Here is a 20516-nt window from a genome sequence, read left to right as displayed (position 1 = left end):
ATCTCCCCGACACAATCTTCTAAGTACTGTTTAAAAATGTGTTGAAGTATTTAAAATAACTTAGTAGATAAATTATATACCAGCACTATACCGTATGTCAGTGCCATGCATTCCATGCCCTGGCAGAAAATGTTAAATCAGATCTATCAGTAACCAGAAAAAAGAATGTCACCATGATCTACATCCACCATGTGCACATGTAACAATGCAAGTGTGACATATGGACAGACAATGGCTGGGTTTCCTCGCAGCTTAGAAAGTCATCACTCTGTCTCCACAGTCATTAGTTGTGTGACGTATCATGTACATTCCACACGCTATAGGAAGTGCGTGTCTAAAACATTGTACAACTTTAAAGGGTGGGTAAATTGCCTTATCACGCTAAAAACCTGTACAATTGACCAAAAACCTATTTTCATGGAAACATGTCCGGAAGTCATACATTATGCTTACGAGACTTGAGCAGTGAAATCCCGTTTGTGACGTAACCTCACACAACTTTATACTATAACTGAAGGTGGTGCAGGCAATGCTTTATTGGCAAGATTCTTTGACCAAATAGGGGAAAAAAGCATATAGTACGAGGCATTTAAAGTCCTCTTCATTCAGTATTTTTTTTTTTTTTATGTGACACCATTTATTCAATGTTTCAGATTATTGCCATTTGACTCATATAAAGTGCTTTACAGTTAAGTTGTTTTATAAGCAAAGTTAAAACAAATACTGAAGCTACTACAAAAAAACAAAACAAAACAAAACAAAAAAAAAACCCTTTGCAATAATTACGTCATTGGTCATCAGATAGCTGATTGCTTTAGTCTAGATTGTTCTGTCCCCTTTAGCAATAAGATGCAATTCATTGTACACTCGCTTAAGTACCATCTAGCATACCTAAAAAGTCACGTTTGTACCAAAATATGTATTAAATTAGCATAGCATAGAAAACATGAATAAGAAAAAAAAACCTTGGTTCCACAAATGTGTTAAAAAAGACAAATACAGTTCTTAAAAGCAGCTTGCTGCAAGACTAATATGCTACATAACGAAGTTCCAGAAGTCCCAGTGGATAGCACTGAGAAATGGGTTGAACTTGTGGACCACTGATATACTGTTTCATCAATAACAAAATATATTATAACCACATTCTACTGCCGAGAGCCTTGCAGTGTCACTGTGGGACTCGAATTCAGGGTTTCTTTTCCTCCTCCTCCTCTTCCTCTTCCAATAATATGTAATGGGAAACGCCGCGAGTAGGGTAGCCTGATTTACTAGGAATATTTAAAAAATGTAGTGTACTAAATATGTTAACTGGATCATTTTTATAACATTGACCGAAAGTGCTAGTATTTTAGCTTCGTTAGTAGACTATAAGGATCAGATTTGCTGAAGCTACGGTTCTGTAGGAAAACTTGTACATGTACCGGTATATATGAACGTCTGTATATATCCTTTGGATGAGACGTGTGACTCTGCAGCAGCAGTTGCATAGATCACCTCTAGACTCTCGCTTTGGATAAAAGTGTCTGCTAAATGATTAATAACAACAACAACAACAACAACAACAACGTGTATAATAGGTTTATAATAAATATATATGCAGTCAAAAATGTTTAGCAAATAGCATTCCATGAGAAAGCGCTGTGTACTGTCCTTGTATAATACAATGATAATACACAGTGCTTTCTTATGGAATGTTTTTATTATTATTTGTGTGATGCTACGTCTGCTTTTGGTGGCCAAATGATTCACGCTGCACTTTCAGTGTTTTAACACAACCTAAAAACTTAGTGGAAACACAGTTTAAGAAAACTGCACCATATGATCAGTCACGCAAGGCCAAATTAGAATTCAGACACAAACATTTAAATATACCCTCCCGTATTTTAATATTAATTAGGTTACTTGTATTTGGAACGAGAATTTCTCAGGCTAAAAGAAAACTACATGTAAATACACATAACCCGAAAGTAATACCAACATAGAGTTAGAGAAAGGTGAGACTTATTTTTCTTTTTCCATGGAAATTGCCCCAGTGTGTCTCCACAAACTCTTGATAAATACGTTTCATCACAACTGGACATACATACATATATACCGACTTCATATACTCCCAGAGCTCGATACTCTAAATAACAGCTAAAAATGGTCCTTGTCACATTTAGACAAAAAAGTAGACAAACATACATTATGCATGTCTAAAGGGTGACACGTGTGTACTGTCATCCCCAGTATATGCTCAGTGGGGATAATAAGACACTATTCTCTAAACTACACATGTATTAGTAAATAAAGCTTCTAATTCAATATTTTGTTTGTTTTATGCACAAAACACTTTGTTTAGTCCCTGCACATAGCTTTATGGAAAGTTAAAAATGATAGGGAGTGACAATATCTTGACAAGCCTAATATGGCAGTTCTTTCCTTTTAGAGAAAAGAAATTGTAATGAAACGATTATCCCAGATCTAATTTTAATATTATCTTGTTGTCATGGCAGTCAATGATATGCAAATTAACTATTCTGGTTTGTCTAGACACACCCTGGTAATTTTATGAGATACTGTAATAATTAAATAAATATTTAGCATGATATGTTTTGGTTAAAGTCTCTTCCGCTTCCAGTTATTTCACTTCACTTAAAAAAAAAAAAGAAAGAAAAGCTGAGACCACAGGCAATACTAAGAAAAATATAATCAAATCTAATGAACATTGGCTACATCAGGAGACACAGGTCTGTAGCATTCCAAACGCAAACCTAACCCATCCTGGTCTCACAGAAAACATTCATTCTTCTCAAGGAGTCACATTTGGCTATTTCCTGCAATGCTGGAGTTCCTTGATCTGCGTGGGACCACTAAACATCGTATTTTACTAATCTCAGCAGGAAGCAGGGCCACTGCATGTTTATCAGACGTTTCCAATGGCACCCCTGCAGCACAGAGACAAGGAGAGCATGAAAATCAACCAGAATGAAAAAAGATTGCTTGCTAGATCATTAAGGAAGGATAAAGGCCCATACATTTCTGTGTGATGTATTGCACAATCATTGTGTCAAGAAAACATATGCTTGATTACTGCACTTCAGGTTCATTAATCGCTGTGTCTAACACCCAGCAGTGGGTAAAGTCTTTTTCCTAACGACTAAGTGTCAGTGTAAAGGCAGCTACCAACCCAGGGAGATGGGCCAACTTTTGTAACGTTTCATGGGAAAAGAAAAGGGGGTTTAAGTACTGGTATAGGTTAGTAAGTGAAACGCTGCTTGTGCAGAACATACTAAAATAACATATCGCGCTTCAGAGTATATTTATTAAACCCTTCGTCTAGACCGTCCACTTTAACTGGGTATTGTCATCTGTGATTGATTACGTATTTTACTTCATCATTGACAAAAACTGAATTCAAAGCTTTACCGTCAAATCTTTTTCTTTCTTTAAAAGGGTTTAATAAAACAGTTAGATGGTTTAGTCTTTCCTAGTATTGGTCACTTCGCTGTCCCTTAATCATTTTACTGTATACCCCTATAAAATGTGTTTTTATATTTTGACAAACATTGTATAACCGACAGGTCAAGTGATTCTGGTTATCAGCTAAGGGAATTAATAATAATTCTCTCCTGTGTGCTGAAACCGGATGAAACAGCATACAACAGTAATTATGTACAGCTATGGCCAAATGTTTTGCATCACCTAGATGCTGATTGAGACATAATAAAAATAAACTATATGAACATAATTTAGATAATTTTATTTAACATCATGTAATCAAAGAAACCACAAAATAATACTACAAAACTCTACTGGAAGCCTTAATAGTAGTACAGTATTTCATGTTAGATTTCGAAATGTCACATTTTTTAATGTGTCAGTTTTCCATTAAGTATATGGAAATACAATGCAGTATGTAATTTAATATGCTAACCTAACATTATTCAGCAGGTTTCATTTGGCTTTATGAAAAATTCTATATGGTGATGCAAAACATTTGGTCATCGCTGTACATAACTACTGAATATACCATCTCATTAATTCCAGTAAAGGATATCTGTAGGTATATAAGCTCTCAATGGAATTGGTTATCTTTCCTCAGACAAAGAACAAGGAAAACTAAAGAGTAATGATTATATTTTGAATATGCAATCTATTTATGATGGGCTTCTACAGTACCTGAAACAACTGCAGTCTAAAAGTAAACTATATTCTACAGTAACACTATAGAGATGTTCCTAACAGGTATATTTCTTCCCAAAATATGAATTACTCTAATACAAATGTAACGTGTACTGTGGCTTTGTATCCTGTGCGACAGGTGCCACGTATCTAGTCAGAAAGATTAGACTATTTATACTTTTTCATTTGTGGTATTTTCTTTTAATTTTCAAAAACATGTTATTGATGGAACTGTTATGTGACACATCAATGTTCTTCAACTCCCAGACCTTTCAAAAAGAACCCATTCTGCTATGACAACCAATTAATTTGTTGTTAAATCTTCATTAGATTCAACTCACGCATCTTAGAGCCAATAAACAAATCTGGTCAGGTAAAATGCTCCGGCACTTCACATGGAGGAAATGGGCTGAGTAAACAGCTAGAAAACGAGAAGTGAAGGCCTGTTCAAACGCTACTTTTCCCCCAGGTTGTCCATTGTCTGGCCCACTTTCCTGTTCTCTCCTGTGTGCCTATTGATCATGGTCTTTGTTTAGGACTTTGGGCATTTATCAGTCCACTAAGCTACAATAAAAGTATGTCACAGTTAACTATAAGAGGAGAACAATGTAATTTAAGCATATGCTCATTCACAGTGACTGAAATCAGAGGATGTCAATACTTACTGTTGGGCAGCACTGTCAAAATGTAAGTGTGTATAAATGTATAGGGTGATAAGTATGTCTGCAAAGTCTTGCTCCCACATTTAAGACAAACAACACTCACATTTTACAACACAGGCATACTGGCAATAATCCATGATGAGCTTATGTAGCTAGAACTTCCTAATTGTATAACCATATTGAAAGAATTGGCAGAGAACCACAGTGTGGGGCAGACTAAACAAAATGACCAGCAAGCACTGTACAATAGGATCTGTGACATATAATCCCAATAATTCCTTATACAACATCTAAAGGAGTTGCATAACTAATCTACATTCTTGCTGCACACTAGCATTGAGGTGTATGGTGGATCCACAAACAGGCACATACACCAATGTGATGTTTTTATGTTCTATACAGACAGTAGGGGGTGTCAAATAAATGGTGTGAATGTTTGCTTTCTACAAGTTAACAGGTCTGATTTATTTATAAAGACACTTAATCTGATTGTTGTGTAACAAAGACAGACACGCAAGGCTCATTAATATAAATGAACACTTACTCAGTTTTAAGGTCATAACACTAAAGCTTCACAAAGGAAATCCCTGATCCCTTTTTTTAATATATATATATTTTTTAAAGCATGTCCTGTTGTCCTATATTACCCACGGGGAAAGGATAGACTCTAAAGGGAGGGAGTAAAATAAAGTTTGTTTGAGGAATTTATGTATAACAGATTTGCATGTGAATGAAAAAAAATATCAATTACCATTTGGAAACTAATAAGAAACAACTTAAGACTATTTATTTTGTAACATGTTATGGGTGTGTTTTTCCTTTTCTGAAAAAAAAAAAGACCAGTGGCCATTTGGAGTAATTATCTTTGTGTGAGAACCTAGCTCTTTGTTTCAATTTACTTTAATGTACTCCAAATCAACAAATCCTAACCATAGCGATGAAAGCAATACAGACAAGGAATGAATATATATATATATATATATTTTACTAGTCACTTCCATCTAAATTCCCCAAAACTCTAATCTTAAAAACAGCACAACAACAACAAACAAAATGTCCACACAAAGAAAGCTTTCTACTTTCAAGTTGTTGTTTTTTTGTCTTTTTTGTCCACGTCTGAATCAAAGTGCTCATCAATCGGTGCGTTTCTGTTATGCACCAGCGTAACGTTACAGGCAACACAAAAGAGTTCAACCCCTTTGGTGTGTGAACCTCCCCACGATGAGCAAGACACATCTTAAAGCTTTTTAGCATCCATTTTATTATCAAAGTCTGATGTTGCCAAGGCCCCCTCTCTGCTGACTGCCAATTTGCTGCAAATAATGTCCAGACCCTTTATTGTGAAATTAGGAAGATGATATAAGGGAGGTGAAAAAAAAAACTTACTTTTGACATTTTTCCCTAATTCTTCTTTATTTCTAATGAGACTTTTGAACATGACACAGTGCCACTGCTGGTCAAAATGTCTGCACCTATGATTTATATTGAGCCTTACTTGCTGTTACTTGGGGGAGATCTATCCATTACTACTGTCCAAAGAAAACACATTAACAATCAACTTGTTATTAAAAATGTGAGCACATATGAAAAATGGGGAGGGATGGAGGGAGGGAGGGAGGGGTGTATTCCCAATTGTGTCTTGCTTAATTTGAGATCATCTTTCTTACTTTGACCTTTATATCTACAAATACGGCTGATTGTTTTTCTTTTTTGTAAATGTGAAATGTTTTGATCATTTATCTTACCAAGCAAGATTAAAAGGAGAAGTTATGTAAACATGTAATATTTACAAAATGTACCTACAGCATTATTTTGAGGCAATTAATTACACTAATCTCTGCTGTTTTCAATAAGATTCCCAATTTGTATATGTGACAGGATTGAAAGGAGTCCCTGTCGTAATTCGCCCTCTGACCACCGGCAGCGCTGTGTAGGGTTGACCGTGATTGGGTCAGGAGGCTGAACTCTGACCATACAGGAAGTTCCGGGTCAGGCGGCCATCTTGGACCATGGTGGAACCATGCGGCCGTCAGGTCCCATCATTGCAATCAGCTGTGCTGTTCTCATCGATTGGCTGACGTGAGGCAGCGTGCTGATTGCTGGGGTGGGACTTGGCAATATTTAAGCAGTATGGTTTTGCCATTCGTCTCCCTGTCCTGAACTGAAAACACGCGCTGTGCTTTGTTGTTTTGTTTTTATTAAACTGCTGTAATTCACAGAAGCTTGAAACTTTGGGAAACTTTGGTGGATTGCCGCAGTGAGGAAAGCCCAGGACAAGCCAGTAATTTGTGGAAGGGAGTCAAGAGGCGGTGAGAGGAAACCCACTGCAGTAGCACGGAGAAACCCAGTGCTTCCTTTGTTGTTGTTTTGTAACGAGACGTTTTTGTTTATTCTTTTTATTTTGAAACCTGAGTTTACCATTGCTGGTATTCCAGGTGGTTTTCTTGTTTATTTTCTGCAATGCTGGACTGTTCTATTTTTTGTGGGTTAAAATAAAATCCTGCCTGTTACCATTGATGGTACAGGGCTCCAAGGACTAAACGACACTTCCGACTCCTGTGTGCTGTCATTTCTGGTCCCTCCCTAAAGCTCCACCCACTACCCTCTCACAGTATATCATGCGATATACAGGACACTGTACTCTTCCGTTATACGCACAGAGCCCCGTAGTTAAACAAAATTGCAGATCAAAACATTTTGAATATGGTGGTTGACGAGCTAAGAACTACAGGGACCTACTTGTAATACTAAAAGGAACTGAAGCATTAGAACAATATTCAATGTATTGGATGTTTATTAGGCTTTCAAGAGCGAAGATAAATTAGTGATTGTCAAGGCTAAAGTAAGGAGGGCCACCATAAATACAGCTGCATTTCCCCTTTAGAAATTGTATTCTAACCAGAAACCAAGCAATTAATTTAGCATCTAATCAAAACGGGTTTTCTTTTTCATAAATACTTTTCTTCACTCCTTCCCACAAAGAAATAAAAAATTATTTAATAAAATAGATTTCCCTCAACCAATGAGTAGATGTAGGCCTATATATTACATGACAGACTTGCTATTTAAGGCATGGTGGGGTCAACAAATGTTGGGACTGATTCAAAGATTATCAAAAGAGCTAATGGGTTAAAGATAAGTATGCCTAGTAGATAAACAGACAAAGCAATCAAGTGCCAAGTATTGAGATATTAGTTCTAGTTATATCAGACTTTACATTGTGCCTTTAGTAAACCTGGGTAGAAACAGGGCCTCATCAGAAAAAAATACTCATTTTTAGATGGGCTGTAATAAAAAAAATGCTTTCCTGGGCAAACCACTCAAAACAAATTTTAAAAAATGAAAATAGAAAACATTTATATCTCTGTCCAAGAGTTACTTCCAATTCCTAGTTGAGGGAACATTCCTGCTATCGATTAACATCTTTAAAATATTAGATGTCTATCCAGTTCTGGAGAAGGGGAAAATGCATATGAACATAAAATTCTTACAAAAACGATAACTGTATTCCAGCTTGGAAGAGAGCACAAAGAACGCTTTAAAAGGGTTCTGTGATATGAGCCTGACTTACTGATGAGCCATTTCCCACAGAGATTATTATTATTATTATTATTATTATTATTACTTTTATTACTTAGCAGACGCCTTATCCAAGGCGACTTACAGAGACACAGGTCCACCTCACTGTAGCGATCTAACACTGGCAAGGTTCCACACCAACACCAGGCCCCATCAGCTCAAGGCTGTTTCATAACCCCAATACATTAGGATGCACAGACTGTTTCACTTCAGCCACACCAGCTAACAGAAAGGTGGTGGTGGTGGGGTGGGAGGGGGGAGGGGGGAGGGGGGGGGGGGGACGGGGGGTGGTTTTGGGTGAAGTATTCCACCTTGAAAAAAAACAGCATCCCTGACAGCACAACGGCCCTCTGAATCATTACTCACTGACATTAAAGAGTGCATATGTTGCTTATTAATATATTTACTTTATTCTACTCTCTTGCCATCACATGTGGAAGTATGCCAGCATTGCACAGTAAAGTTAATTGGAAGCACATACTGGATGTGCTTCATGCCAACACATATTTCCCTAAACTGTGCTGATGCCTGCTGGAATACAACTGCTTTAGTACAAAAGCAGATTTTTTATTTTATTTTATTAGTTTCTCTCATAAAGCTACACACACCGGACCAATGAAATAGCTGCGCGGTGAAGAGTTTGACCCTCAGTCCTAAGAGGAAGCAGAGCTGGGGTGTTGCGTGTTTGTGAAATGAAGATTTGATGATGCGGATAAATCACAAACCTTCTTAGGACAATGGTAAAGGATCCATCCTTATCTCCTCCTGCTTTTTGCATTTTATTTTTTACCATGTAAAGACAATGACCAATATTAACTCCTAAACAATTGGGCCCCTCCTGTTAGCTTAAAAATAGGGCCCTTTGGGTCAGTAACTCAAGTTCTTTACACCAAAATGCAATTTGATCCATTTTAAACCTTTTTTTTTAAAACTGTTAATGTTACTATTAACTAACAATGATGGAAAATCTTTAAGTGCTTAAATTAAACGTGTGCTTTGCTTGTTGCCAGTTTTGTAAAGACCTTGAGCAATGTGGCCCAATATGTTCATGAAAGTTTACTGTTACTGTTTACTTGAAAAATAAAACATAAACTATCCCACCTTGCTGTTCCAAATGTATTTAGTTATTGTATACTAATCCGTATGCATCCAAACATTTGCATAATGCCGCACTGCCAATGTCCAAAATCATTCTTCTGGAGCATCTCTTCTGAGCCAAGAAACTTGACTTCCGTGTGTACTGTCAGATGTACCGGCGCATGCCCACTGAAGCGTTGTGTAAGCTACATTACCTCTGCGTTGAAACACACTAGTCTGTGTGACAAACATGATCTGTCTAATTTTCCATAAGGAAGGAACATGTACCTGCTTTCGTTTTGTGTAGTAGACATCTTTCATGATTAATGTTGCATTCAATAAAAAAAAAAAACCCCAAAAAACCCACCTGTGCTGTGTAAGTGGTTGCGGGGAAAAGAAAACCAAGACAGAGTTGTTCTCATTTCCAACTAATGAAGGGACCTGCCCACAATTATAGCAGCACTGTGTTACTTCAATATACGTCCCCAGAGTCTTAGATATAGCTCCAGCTGATTCGGAATGTGTGCAGAATGGACACGTATCAAATAAACTAGCAAATGAGATTCAGAAACAATGTATTTCCTTTTGGAATGAGGTCTCTGAGGATGATCCGACCTAAAAAACAAATATTGCATTTTTTCATCCTTCGTATTTGGTTTTCATTTGCATTTCCTAACACAACACATGCACAATCATCTACACACCGTTTAAGTGGGAAAGTCGAATTCGGCCACAAATTCCATCTCCCTGTTATTATACGGTGCAAGGTTCCATTATAATCACGTTCCTGGTTCCAATTCAGCCTGTAAAATCCCTGCAACTTGTGGCAGTGGAACGGTATGTTCTTCTTTCCGTTTGTAGATTTTTGCTTGCCATTGTAACTGTGTCTGTTTGGATGTTTTTGCTATTTCTGTATACCCCAAGGTGTCTGATAGCAAAAACACCCAAACAGACACAGTTACAATGACAAGCAAAAATCTACAAACGGAAAGAAAAACATACTGTTCCACTCCCATATCAAAGTTGTGTCATTAACAGTTTCAATTCAAATTTTCATCAGCAAAGCAGCGTGACTGAACACAGGGAACATCTGAAATAATGACAGACAATATTTCAACATCAGAGTGTTCAGAAACTGACAGGGAGATGGAGTTTGTGGCCGAATTCGACTTTCCCACTCAACGGTGTGTAGATGATTGTGCACAATCATCGGATCATCATCAAAGACCTAATTCCAAAAGGAAATACATTTATTAGTTGAAAATGAGAACAACTCCGTCTTGGGTTTTCTTTTCCCCGCAACCACTTACACAGCACAGACATTTTTTTATTTTTTTTATTGAATGCAACATTAATCATAATACATCAAAATACAACATGCGAAGAAAACATGTACATTGTGAAAGATGTCTACTACACAAAACGAAAGCAGGAACAAGTTCCTTCCTTATGGAAAATTACACAGACCATGTTTGTCACACAGACTAGTGTGTTTCCAAATGGAGGAAATATAGCTTATACAACGCTTCGGTATATGCGCCGGTATGTTTCAGAGTACATGTCAGGATACATGCGGAAGTCATGCTTTTTGGCTCAGAAGAGATGCTCGAGAACATAGGATTTTGGACATAGCAGTGTGGCATTATGCAGATGTTTGGGTGCATAGGGATTATTATACAATGGCCAAATACATTCGGAACAGCAAGGTGGGATAGTTTAGGTTTTATTTTTCATGTAGTGCTGATGTACCCTTTAAAAAATACAGTTCTAACTGGTGGGAACCTTCTGATGCATGACAACAGAGGCCTGCCTTATTCTAAATGTTTAAATGTCATTGTAAACAATTGTCTAACTTAACATAAGCCAAATGTTTCATATGGTTGCTGTATGACTGTTCTGTATTGTTTCATCAGGTTTCAGCACACAGGAAACTCAATGCAACAACAATGGATTACCAATGGAAACCCCAAGGCAGCACAAGTGCCAGAACATTTTACTGTAAAATATTTTAAAAAAGCACATGATGAATGGCTTCTATTGAGTGCTGCTGAGGTAGCAGTTTCTTATCTTGTGCAAATTCTAACAGTCCAAAACAAATAAGTGATTTAATATAAATGTGTCTTATCTTCCAACCGGGGGTGACATGGTTCTGCAATTACCTACCACACACATGACAAAAGTAAAAAAAATAAATAATATATATATATGTTTTTGATGTCAAAGACCCTAAAGCTTAAAAATATTTAATAATAATAAAATAAATATATGCTGAAAAGAAAAATGGCAGAACTATGTTTTGATGGAAAATAACTTCAGTGCACAGAGAGAACAAAAAGTTCCCAAGTTTGTATTTATTCATTTAGTTGTGGAAAAAATCTTAGCAATAACCCTCTTGGCACAGTCTACAGCATTTAAAGCTTGTGAGCATGCTTCACTTAACAGTCCTAACTTGATGCAAATACCGTAGCAGTATGATAAATGCTGCAGACTGAAGCTTGAGTGGTATGGACATGGCACTGCTGGGAGTTCTGCTTAACAACTTCATTTTTTCCATACCTGAAAGCCTTGAATCCTGGCCAAGTACTCCAGCTGTTGTGAAGGCTGCACAGAGGCGCAGGTCGAAGCAGGTGCTTTTCCTTTCAAACCTATGGCTTCAGCAGTCGGAGAGATGCCACTGAGCAGGAGTTCCCTGGCAATGGTTGCCGTGTTGCTGGTGGTGCTAAAGAAAGAACCGGAACCCTGGCCAATGTCTTTTGGATGCAGATAGTTAACAACAGCTGCGGGACCAGTCTTGTTCCGGCTTGCTTCCATTTCCTGATAAACATCAGGGGAGAGATGGAGTATTCCCTTCTGAGCTGTGGATTGAAACAAATGAGAGGGATGTACTATGCTGTTCCCTTCATTATTCCCCCACAATGAGTTACACACATGCTGTATTGTCATTAAAAGTAAAGAAAAAAAAAGAGAGGCCTGTTCTATTTCCCGTGTCAGATACACATTTAGCCACGAGCAACGGTTTGGTTTTCAGCACAGGGTGCCAACATCTCCTGTCTCCCTGGATAAATTCAAAACAGACACCAGTTTGCTCATGTGCAGGATGTGACAGGTTTGCTTGCACAAAGTAGAGCGGTACCCCCAGAAAGTGTGTAAGTGTTAGAAATCTAAAGAACCCTTTTTGCCCTATGGATAAAATGTACTACATTTTCAGTGTTACACATGAAAAGCACCCACACAACTGCAGTAAAGAAACACGGGTCTCAAAACTGCAAAGGTATTCAGATTACATTTTGCTGCCTTAATAAACATTTGGAAATGGCTATTGTGAGGCATTTCCACAAGCCAAAGTTTGCAACTTTTTGTGAACTTCTGAAAAGGAGACTAGGAAAGTGAGAATTAGTTTAATATGTCCTTACTGATTTGGTTCAGATATTTACATCCAAAAATAATGAACACTGTACAAGTTTATTAGAGTAAGGGCCAAAACAGCCCACTAATATTCATTAACCATGTTGTTTTGACATTCTTGCACTGCACATTGGTGGCAGTAAACCACAATTCTCATTTTCCAATCCTTGACATGGCAGGCAAGAGTTGTAGACACATGGCGGACATTAACCTCCCCCATATACAGTAAAAATAACGGTGGAGTTATACAGTACGCTAAATCAAAATCCCATTAGAATCCCATATAACGTTATTATGCAATTATTTCTTCTCACAAAAAAGCCCCCCTCTTGCAATCACTGATTGATTACACTGATCAACTTTTGTTTTATATAGAAAAATTAATTAACTTAGTATTACTGTAAGTGATGTAGTTTTTAATACAGGTTGGCAGAAACATTTCGGAAGCTGGGAAGAAGGCCTTTTTTTGATTAACAGAAGAGGCAAGCCTGCGTGTCTTAAACTGGGTGAATAATGGTCTGCTGTTAGTAGTTGAAATTGACAGGGATTACATTTTTTCAAGGGCTGGACCCTTCATTAACAGCTGAACCTGAAATCGATGAAAGCTCATTTCTACAGACTGGGGGAGTCTGTCCTGCATCAGAATTGGGAGGATAATTTACTCTAACATCTCAAAGGTCCCAAGATGTATGTAATTAGTAGTTTTGACAGCCAAACTTCCGAAACCTAATGACAATGCACATTTTACTAAGCAGTAAAAAGCACTGAAGGGCCTCGGTCATCGGTGCTGTTATACTGAAAGAAAAAAAGAAAATTCCCATGGTTCCTTAGCTGGTTTGAATGTTCCTCTCAAAATAACAGCCTTCTCTTTTGAACAAAATATGGAGCTATTCCAAAAAACAAAAACCATATTTCAGCCACGGCTTTTAAACATAAAAAGAAGATCATTATTATAAATCAAGCACTTCAAATTTGACAATAAGACAATGCACGTTTAAGAAAAGAGGTTTAAATAACAATGTCAAGAGAAACCCTTGATAAAAAGACACCCACTTAATAAATGATTGGATCAGTGTTTCTCAAATAATGCTGCTATGAGTTTCATACAAGTAGTGCAACAGGGGGCATTTACTCTATAGAGCACTGATTAGACCTCCAGTAGTTTTCAGTAGGCAGAATGACAGCAGCAACTGTGAAGACCCACTGTACTCCTAAATTACATCTTGCTTTTCTATGTTAATGCATTGGGCTTGCATTGGGCTCTGGGGTAAAATAAATAACTTCTAGGTATAAAATCCTGAAATGGACTTTGTATTCATTGTATGGATAATTACTGTTAATTAATTTACATTAATTACACACGCTTGGCATTTATTTTAATTTTGTATGTCTATTTCCTTAACAAAACTGTAAAAGTGGTAAATCAAGGCCATTCTTAATTGAAAGAATCTTGCTGCTTTAAAAGATAGCCATTACTTGACACCGAACTCAGCAATCATTACTGCCACCACAAGAGTATGCCTTAATTTAAGAGGGAAACGTCTTTCTCCTTAATATCGATGCATAGTAGGTGCGTCCAGTAAAAACAGTGCTTACTTAGCATAGATTATTCAGATTGGCAGTCGTATAGTGTACTGTACTAGACCAGAACTCAGATTATGTAACGATACACAGGCCCGCAGTAAATAAAAACAGAATGAGGCGATGATCGAGACAACCAAATTATTTTTAATATCCCAGAAGAACAAAACACTAAATAATGACATTTTATCAACAAGTGTATACACACAATTCATGGCACCACGATTAGGAATTCAGAGGCTGGCTTTGGGAATTAAACCTGTGTTCTAAATTAAGATGCCATAACTAAAACAGCGGTATGCAATGTGCAATTTGCCCTTTTTAAAAAGGTAAACGGTAAATACACACAACAACATTAATATAGACAATTGAAAAATGTTTTTGTGAAAAAGCGCAAGACACTAACACTATAACAAAGGTCACTACATGGGCGCAAAAAAGGTGGAATCATACTTTCCCCAGTGAAATGATTTTGGTACAATGCTCCAACGAGGAATGGCCTCATCAAAACGCTCCTCGAAGCGATTTTATAGACGATGCAATAAAAAAAGAGACTTGTGAGGGATACAACTAAGGATACAATGCAGAGAAAAGTAGCTTTAATTAAAACAACATATTATATATTTGAATTAAGAAATAAAGACAAAACATAAAAATGTTTGTTATAAAGCTGAATATATTGTGTATGTATAAAATACAAATATAACATTTAACTGCAATATTGAAATGATATTACCAATACAACAGACATATGAGATTTACAGTACATCATCCATTTTGTACCCCCTTTGGAATTAGAGAGTTCAGTTTGCAGATATTTCCATTGTGAATGTAGTGTAAAACATAAATACATAAACAAATATTTAATACAGATAGATACAGAACATCATGCCTGTGAGATATGAAAATGAATAGGTCTTTTACTAATTGTTGTAGCATTAAATTTATGACTGATGTGCTCTTTACCGTTTTCCCCCCGGAAATGTGGTTGCTAGGTACTGCTAATTGAATAGAGTACTGTATTGAATAGAAAAAAATTGGCTTGAGTTAATAGAAAGGAAAATTGGTTTTAAAAATATTTTTAAAAAAGAAAGAAAATGAAAATATAAGAGGTTAATTAGAAATTAAGCAACTAGTTTGGCAAAGATTTAAAAATACTGCAATGTAAGTCTGGGTACCAAACAAGAAACACAAAATACTGCCAAAATAACCTGGTGTTTATCTTGTTCTCAGTATCCTAAAATACACTGTATAGGCACGTCTGCAAATGCAATACCACTTTAGGTTAGTTTAGGCTACTACAGAGATGCCAAGTTTTGAAAGGAGAAAATAGTATCATAGTATATATTTTTTTAAGGCCAGGGGCTGTTAGCTCCCAAGAAATCAAGTGGTTTACAAGCTTGACAAGACAGGGAAACATATTTTTGCTGTCCAACCCATATTTTTGGTAATTGAAAATACACAAAACTAATAAATTCACAGACCCAATAGAAATGCTGTTTTTTAAAATGTATTCTGGATTTAAAAGGACAGGTTTATTAGGATCTCAGTTAGGTCTGGCTCCAGCTCCTTTAGGATGGGGGGGGGGGAGTAGACCTCTTAGAGGGGCCACCATTTAGACACATACTTTTAAACATAGTAATTTTCTGTTGCAGTAATAATATAGGCTTATAGGCAATTCCTATAAGCATCTGCATATCCATGCAGAAGTTTACAGATAGCATCACAGTCTGCATCTTTGTTGAGATTTTTAAGCAACATAGGTTTAGCTACAACAATTTCATTGGCCTTGTCATTTTTGTCAACAACAGCTATCATCTGAAGAGGTTCTAGCATGGTAGCATCAAGAAATGTACTTGACTGGGGTACAAGACAAGACAAATTAAATCCAGATCCTTCTGAGAAAATCTGTGTTATATCTCTGACACTGCTCTATCTAGAATGTTTAACATAGGTCTCTTTAATGTCAGACTGCAGTCAGATTTAGCAATACTTGCAGTCTGAATGTCCTAGTGTCCTAGCTGCTTACTCATCTTATCACCTCACCAGCAGATCACAGATCAACGGATTGTGACTGAAGAACAGCATTGGCTGGCTTTAAAATACCAAGATTATGGACTAGGATCTTTCTAAGAACAAACAAGCTCTATCTCTTCAGCTAAGAAAAAAGTCTGGATGCTTCTGTACATAAGTCTATGGAAGCAACATTATCCTCTGAGACTTCTGACAGTATATCAATAATAAGATCCTGATTGTCAACAACACATTTGGTCATTTCAAAATGGCTTGTCCAGCGAATTTCTAGCAATCTCTTTAGTGAAGGGTCATTGTACTTTTGAGTAATGTAGTGCTGATGAAAAAATGCATAGAGAACTACTATGATCAAAATAAATCTTTGCACATGGTTCACTCTGAATTGCATGCACTTCTACTAAGTGACACTGATTGTTGTAACAATGTAAGTACGGTATGTGCCTTCCTAGTTTTCTTTGCAGCAAAGCCTGCACACCTCCATTGACCCCACTCATCACTGATGCACCAAATAATGTGATATCTTGTAACAATTGTAAGTCGCCCTGGATAAGGGCGTCTGCTAAGAAATAAATAATAATAATAATAATAATAATAATAATAATAATAATAATAATATTGAATCAGTAACAAATCTTACCATGATGGACAGATTTTCTACATTGCACTTAAATCGTGTCCCATCACTTTTGATACAGTACCCACTAGAATCAGAATGCATATGTTTCTCTTTGATTTGATTAAGAACCATTTTACTTAATATCTCTATCACTTCATTTTGTATATCTTTTGATGTATAATTTACATTTTGTGGTATAGTCTTTACTATCTCTGCTAATTTGGGATCTTTCTGCAGAGGGTATTCAAATAGCTTTATGAAAAGCCCAGCTGTAAAATGGTCCACATCATCTATATTATCACTATCACTACAAAGGGGGAGTTCATGGACTACAAGAAAACATACTCTCTCTCCAATGCTTTTAACGTAGTACCTGTTTTTCTCCACTTGTTCAGGGCCTAACAGAGAATCAGTTGTTTCTCCGGTTGCCTGTCTGTGTTTAAACACTCCAAGCAGCAACAGATTATAAATGAGCATGACTCATGGCATGTTTGTGAAAACCCTTTTCACGTTTAAGTGCAGATTTCCAATTGTTAAATCGCGTGCTGTAAACACGGTGTCCTTGTAATTTACTACCCCGAAAATGCGACGAGGAAAACGAAAGCAGGTATGTTTTGTTATGGAATACTCGAGCCAGGGACGCGTTTTAAACCAACTTGCATTAAAGCTTCTCTCTCGCTGACCAACACATACCTCGGCGTGGATAGAAATTTTAAAACAGACTGGCTAGGAGTATCTCTATTAAGATCGTCAGCTGTTGCACTAGAAGAACAAGAAGCAATGGCAGATTTGATGTTACTTTCCTCCGTTGGACTTTTATTATCAGTGCTACTAGTAGTAGTGTGAGGCATAGGTTATTTTATTATTAGTGCTACTAGTAGTAGTGTGAGGCACAGGTTCTTTATTTTGTCGAATAAGAAATCGATCCATTGTGATGCAGCAGAACTATGGTAAGGAGGCCCAGAAGTAAATAAAACAAACTTAATGTACGCAAATAACTAAATAAAATGAATGGATGGTAAAAAAAAAAATTAAAAATCTATTTCCTTGGCAGTCAGACTTTGATACTTTAAACTAAATCACTAACGGTAACCTAAATGTACTAACCTTTTTATAATCTCTCCATTAAATATGAGTCAAATAGAAAATGTAAAAATGCACTGATGAAATTAGAAAATGAAATGGAATATAATATAAGCATTTGTCCCACCCAACTTCATTCTCTTAGAGATTTAAAAAAAAATCTTAATACGATTTTTTAAAACCGTTTAGGAAAGTGGATCTGAGTGGGCCAAAGCGACATTTGGGAGGGCCGGCCCACCCCCTGGCACCCCCCATAGCGCTGGTCCTGATCTCAGTGTTAAACATCAAAACTTTTGAAAAAATAACTGTGGTATTAAAATACTTTGAGAGAAACACAACATCACATGAAAGCTCCACCATAATTACTTATTTTTTCATTTTAATATTAATACACTGCAACTATCCCATATAATAAAATACTATAGTACTATCAAAAACATTATAGTTTGCTATAGCAAAGTCAAGGCCATAACTAGCTATGAGGCACGGGCCTCCATTAAAATCATACTAATAATTATTTATTTAGGCTCTTTTACACGTTGCTTTGCCGCAAAATAAAATGCATTCCATCCCTCGTTGTGAGCACACATTAAAGGTCCCGCTGATATCTATAGCCTCTGTGCTCTTCAAAATATTTTACTGTTACTGCAGACTACAGCGACACCATACGGCTTAGTTCATACCACCAGAGCTGTTAAAACGTGTTCGAATGGCTTCGAAACAACCAAGGATTATTCTTTATTTTTTACAAGGTGAGGCAAAGTAATACAGTTGATTAAAAATAAGTATATATCAGCCTAATAATAAGGAATAATGAATTCCCTTGGTAGTCTGCAGTTTAGCGAACCCATCTTATTAATATTCCAATTCTAAACCACTAGTGGAAGCGGCTTGTAAACTGCAGTTTAGAGGACCCAGGTTGTGAATATTATTATGTCACTTTAGGAAGGGGTTTGGGGTCTTGCCCCCTGATAGACACTGTACTTACTATAAATAAGTGCCTCTGTGATTTTTCATTGCTGGCTACAGCCTTGACTGTAGTATACTATTGGAAACTACAGTGAATTTGGATGGTACTATAGTATTTTTTATATGGGATCAGGCCACAAAGCACTGTGTAGTAACCAACAATCACTTTTTTTAAATGCTGCATTTCCTGAGTAGTTGCTGAAATAAATAATTGTAGACATCTATTTCTTGTAACTTTTTTTTCCTCATCCACAAAAGCAAAACTTTTGCTACAAAAGCTTTTTCCTAAAATTCTTTGTTTTCAAGAAATTTCTAGAAATTATGAATTTCCATTGGGCTATGTACTACAACTGTGTGTATAGTTTAGATGTAGTTTATTTGACAAAACTATGAATAGTATAAACTACTAAACTACCAACTAATGAACAAGGTCATATTCAACTGTATAACATCTCCTCCTGTATAATCCTGTTTTCTGGCTTGTGAAACAGAATGTTATACAAACTTATTTTACAAATACTGGCATGCGTGATTGTGATAAGCATAGGGCATAAACACAGGTTGATTATTATTCTCTTACTGCTAAATAAACATGTTAACCCTTCAGCTGGAGGCTGTGTGGTCCAGTGGTTAAAGAAAAGGGCTTGTAACCAGGAGGTCCCTGGTTCAAATCCCACCTCAGCCAATGACTCATTGTGTGACCCTGAGCAAGTCACTTAACCTCCTTGTGCTCCGCCTTTCGGATGAGACGTAATTGTAAGTGACTCTGCAGCTGATGCATAGTTCACACAGCCTAGTCTCTGTAAGTCGCCTTGGATAAAGGCGTCTGCTAAATAAACAAATAATAATAACTGATACCTGACTTTACTACAACATAGAGTACAAAACCAGCATTACACTTCAAAAGAGATAAATGTAATAATGAATAACAAAAAACAAAGAATATAGCTCTCAGTTTTCATGTGATATAACACAAAATTAATTATATGATAGAAGATTTTTTCTGATGCTTCAGCCTTTTAAACACTGCAGGATTGTGCAAAATGATCCTTCAAACTCTGTTAAAGTCTTGTTTTATGCTCCTTTTCATTGGAACTGCACACTGTAGTTGATGTTACAATTTCTGGGTGACTCACTCACTCCACCGCACAGGAAACTTATAACTGCCAGTTTCACAAAGGAGTATCCTGAAATACTGGGCACTTGAATATTTAATATTATTAGAATAACATGAAGTGGTACTCAGGTTTGCAATCAGTACACATCCCACATTTACTGGAAACTATAAAAGTAATTTATTTAATCTGTACAGTGCCTAATCCAGAATGACACAAACGAATGAAAGA

The 20516-nt window shown here is 36.6% G+C and overlaps 1 protein-coding gene across 3 annotated transcripts in view; it reads right to left on the bottom strand.

The window, feature by feature from the left end:
* Nucleotides 1-20516, bottom strand: part of LOC117394910 (double-stranded RNA-binding protein Staufen homolog 2) — an 88678-nt gene that overhangs the window by 27814 nt on the left and 40348 nt on the right. For all 3 annotated transcript variants that reach the window (XM_033993630.3, XM_033993632.3, XM_033993631.3), the window contains exon 12: nucleotides 12039-12337. In XM_033993630.3, the coding sequence (XP_033849521.3) occupies nucleotides 12039-12337 (299 nt within the window). The remainder of the gene's footprint in view (nucleotides 1-12038; nucleotides 12338-20516) is intronic.

This window comes from Acipenser ruthenus, chromosome 3 (genome assembly GCF_902713425.1).
Source record: "Acipenser ruthenus chromosome 3, fAciRut3.2 maternal haplotype, whole genome shotgun sequence".
NCBI classification, from domain to species: domain Eukaryota; kingdom Metazoa; phylum Chordata; class Actinopteri; order Acipenseriformes; family Acipenseridae; genus Acipenser; species Acipenser ruthenus.
This window is presented reverse-complemented; position numbering and strand designations above follow the sequence as displayed.